This window comes from Sciurus vulgaris, assembly GCF_902686455.1.
Source record: "Sciurus vulgaris genome assembly, chromosome: 11".
NCBI classification, from domain to species: domain Eukaryota; kingdom Metazoa; phylum Chordata; class Mammalia; order Rodentia; family Sciuridae; genus Sciurus; species Sciurus vulgaris.
This window is the reverse complement of record NC_136472.1, coordinates 18747006-18751720: the sequence shown is the minus strand read 5'-3', so window position 1 is coordinate 18751720 and position 4715 is coordinate 18747006. Positions and strand designations below refer to the sequence as shown.

Sequence of the window (4715 nt, the reverse complement as noted above, 5' to 3'; positions counted from 1 at the left end):
TGTATGTTTATGGCACCTTTGTCTAGAATGAGATTACTGAATATATGTGGTTTGTCTCTGTGTCTTCTCTTCTGTTCCATTGATTTCAGTTCTTTTTATTGGAGGAGAGGGATGGGTACCAGAGACTGAACTTGGGCACTGGCCCAATAAGCCACATCCCCAGCCTTATTTTGTATTTATTTAGAGACAGTAGGGTCTTAATGAGTTGCTTAGCACCTCACTATTGTTGGGGCTGACTTTGGACTAGTGATTTGCCTGCCTCAGCCTCCTGAGCTGCAGAGATTACAGGCTTGTACCACAGCCCCTGGATTAGATTTTCAATTCTTCAGTTCCTTTCTTTAGTTATGTAGTTTCATTTTAGAGTCTTTCACCTCTTGTTAGGTTGATTCCCATGAATTCTTTATGGTTCAAATACATTTCTTCATATATTCTACATCATAGAAAAAACAGTTCAACTTGACAAATAACTCAAATGCATGTAGACACACACCCACATAGTTCTTAAAATAAGCATTTACTTTAATTTCAATATATTTCTCCCATTTTCATAATTCTCATCTCAAAATGTATGCACAGTGGGACAAGTTCTGGTCACTTTTCTCACTACCACTTTGTGGTAAAATAGTCATCTCTCTCAAAGATTATTCAGATAGTCTTCTAAATGTGTTCCTTGTTTCTGCTCTGGACTTACTACAGTCAGTTCTCCAAGAAAGGCTATAGCAAAACCTATAAAAGTAAGGTTGTTCTGTGATTCTTTCTGAAAAGCTGTTAGTCAACTCATGAGAGAGTTTCCAAAATTACAAGGGGCTTTTAGTGCAATGTTGTCTATTTCCCATAGATCACTGACCCTCTTCTTTTTGGTTTGGTCGATTTATTCAGTCCTTCTATTATGCAAAATTCCACCTGTTGGACTTTGAATTGGCTGGGACCTTCTTTCTTCAAATATCACCTACCTAATTAAGCCACTTCCATCAATTTTCTGCTCAGCTTTCTCCCTCTGTAGAGTTCCCTACTGAAATTTACATCTGATAGAGTGAAAGATGGTTCCCAATATCAGACAAGTACTGATCCTTGGTATCAATGGATGTTCTCTTATATTGAAAGAAGAATTTGTCAAGTGTGAGCCCATCCAAGATAACAAGATAGGGAGATTATCCTGTATTATCAGCATGGAAACTAAATATAAACACAAGTGCTCTTGTAAGAGGGAGGCAAAGAGAGATTTTGCTACAAAAGGAGAAGAATGTGGTGCAGAAATGAAGGAAAGGTTCTGCTGCTCTGCATATAGAGATCATCTCCACAAGCTCAAAAGGCAATGCCATGGGTTTTCCCCTGTGGCCTCTGGAACGAGTGGGACCCCACTGACCCTTAGGCTTAAACCTAATGAACAATTTCAGAATTCTGACCTGAGAACTGTAAGAAAGTAAATGTTTGCTATTTTAAGTCACCAATTTTTTGTGCTCAATTGTGATAACAGCAAAAGGAAACTAATATGTAATATAATAGATTTTCTTTTCTACAATTTCTCTTCACTTCCTTTCCTTACTTTTTTCTTTCAGTGTCAATCACCACTGCTTATATCAATATACAAATTCTTTGTTTCCCTAAGGGACTATGAGCTCTTGAAGGCAGGACACTTGTCTTGTTCACTGCTTCATGTCTAGAAAATACAATGTTTATTGATGTAGAACAGTAAATAGTGCATATTTATTGAATGCATGAAAGTACATGTGGATAAACTAATTTGTTGATGTTTTGCCATAATTATTGTTGAATTGTAACATATCATGTCAAAGAGGAAAGAGCTTGTGAAAGTAAGTGACTGCCTATGTTTCTGGAAACAAAACAAATCTGATAATTTTGGTGCTCACGTGACACCTTGCTTCTCTACAGTGGGTTTCCAAGTATTTTTGTGTGTTAATTTTGAGAAACGACCAAAGTGCAATAACAAAATTATATGAAGATAACAAATGGAAGGATTTTAACTTTAAATTACACTCCTAATTTTTGAAACATTGAACATTGAACATTGAATTTTGACTCTGATAGTCCCTGTCTGCACAGACTCTGATCTTCAAAGTGGTTAGAAGATCAGGCAAAAAGAGGTCTGTGGTTTGAGATTTGGAAAGGAAGAGTCTATGGATTGTGAAAGTCAGTATCTTGAGCTTATGTGGGAGGGAAAAATAAATAGGTAACAAGTTGCCACAGAATAAGTGACAATTTATTTTCTCTGGATCTGAGTCATCTCATAGCTCATGGAAAATATGTCACAGAAGGAAACAGAAAATTGGTATCCAGGATCTGGATATGAATGTCAACATACTTGTTAATAATTTTTGAGATGAAAAGTTTTCTTTTCATGTTTATGTGGAAATTGATAACTGGAGAATAAAATAAGTGGGCTGGGTTTGTAACTCAGTGGTAAAGTGCTTGCTTACCACTCATGAGACCCTGGGTTCAAACCTCAGCATAAAGATAAATAAATAATTGGAAATACTGAAATTTTGAGTCATACTATCCAGGTTGCCTAACACACTTAGGATGCACTGCTGAAATCAATCTCTTTTCTTCTTCTATGTACAGGGTACACTAATTATCTCATGTCTGACGGATACTGAATTATGGAGGCCATTTTTTTTTTTCATCTAAGTGACATCTTCTTGTTCTGCTACTAAGGAGCCATATCCACCTGAATGCATGGGAGGCTGGAATCATTCAGGGGTGGAAGAATTCCTTCTGGTAGGGCTAACTGAAAATCCTAATTTGCGGATCCCTCTCTTCTTACTCTTTGCCCTGATTTATCTCATCACTCTGACAGGTAATTGGGGGATGATTGTCTTAATTAGGTTAAACACCCAGCTTCACACTCCAATGTACTTCTTCCTTAGCAATCTCTCTTTTTGTGATATCTGCTACTCCACAGTTTTTGCTCCTAAGATGCTTGTCAACCTTCTTTCCAAACATAAGTCCAGTACATTTTCTGGCTGTGTTCTACAGAGCTTCTTTTTTGCAGTGTATGTGACCATAGAGGTCATCCTCTTGTCTATGATGGCTTATGACAGGTATGTGGCCATAGCCAATCCCTTGATGTATACAGTCATTATGACCCAAAGCGTCTGTATTCAGATGGTCCTTGCATCTTACTTGGGTGGTCTCATTAATTCACTGACACACACCATAGGTTTGCTCCGACTAGACTTCTGTGGTCCTAACGTTGTGAATCATTACTTCTGTGACATCCCTCCTCTCCTGAGGCTTTCCTGCTCTGATGCCCGTACCAATGAGATGCTGCTCTTGGTCTTCTCTGGGATCATTGCAGTGGTCACTTTCATCATCATCATGGTCTCCTATGTGCGCATCATTGTTGCCATCCAGAGAATCCGCTCTGCTGAGGGGAGGCGCAAAGCCTTCTCCACCTGTGTCTCCCACCTGACTGCTGTGACCTTGTTATATGGATCTGTTTCCTTCAGCTACGTCCAGCCAAGCTCTACGTATTCCTTGGAACAGGAGAAGGTGTCTGCTGTGTTTTACACATTGGTGATCCCCATGCTGAACCCACTCATTTATAGCCTGAGGAATAAGGATGTGAAAGATGCAGCAAAAAAATCATTTCTGTGGAAGAGAAACCCCACTTGACTCAATCCTGATTGTGAACTTGCTCACCTAAATTTACAAAGAGACTATCTTACAAAGAAAATTTATTTAAAGTTGTATCTAGATAGCATCATAAACAAAACTAGAACAGTGATACTGTTAAGCAACTTGGGATAGTAATTTTGAGTTTAACTACTGAGCTATTCATTATTTTGATAATATCGTAGCTTCACTCTTTCAAAAACTGAAAAATATTTCTAATAAACTCTCTTGCTAAATCCGAATGTACTGACCATGGTTTAAAAAGTCTGTGATAGTAATTAAAATAAAAATAATATTTTAATGGTAGTGATTTATCAAAAATATTTGTGTCTTGTAGAAGAACTAAAATCTTTCATTGTCATGACTTTCTTAGAGCATACCATATTTTTTGTTCTAATAATATTATCATTCAAATAAAGTTTAATATTTACCTTTTTATATTTATATTATTCATAATAGAAGTCTAAAATGACTATAGAAATATGATTCATTATTTGTAGTTTACTTATTCAACATATTTCTTTACAGTACCTCTACTGTTCTAGTTACACTGCACCTTACAAACCTAGAGATTTGAGCAACGGAGCCAAAGGTATTAGAGGAACAAAGCATAGAGGTACCTGGTAAGTGGGAAGTAAGCAATATTTGAAGATGTTTGGCTCTAAAACGGATTTTTTAAAAACAGTAGACAATAAGAATGACGGGTCATGTAGGACCATATATTTCAAGTACCTTTAATGGGATAGCATTTTTAAGACTCTCAATGGCTAATAAATGAAGCTCAAAATGAAATGCAAAAGAATGCTTTAGGAAATTGTTTTTGTGATGTCATTGTTTTCAACATATTCAAAGTCAAGAAACTAATAATTTAGGGGAGAAAAGTAAAAAAAAAAAATCTGAGTTATATAAAGTTATTGCAGGTGAATAATAAAGTGTATACATTTTAGAGCTATTTCATAAATAGGACCTGGCAAAGCATTAGATTTCTGGGTTTTTGTTTTGTTATTAGAGAAATGGTTCATAGTGATTTTAACTTGTGTCCCTTCAATAATAAATTTGAATCTGAAAAATTATCAGAT

General features: G+C 36.3%; 1 protein-coding gene across 1 annotated transcript; it reads left to right on the top strand.

The window, feature by feature from the left end:
- Positions 1-2697: 2697 nt before the first annotated feature.
- On the top strand, positions 2698-3636 carry LOC306638991 (olfactory receptor 5J3-like; the record flags this gene model as incomplete). The annotated part of the gene is made up of 1 exon (XM_079102440.1): positions 2698-3636. The coding sequence occupies one exon, from the start codon at positions 2698-2700 to the stop codon at positions 3634-3636; it is 939 nt and encodes a 312-aa protein (XP_078958566.1).
- Positions 3637-4715: the final 1079 nt, after the last annotated feature.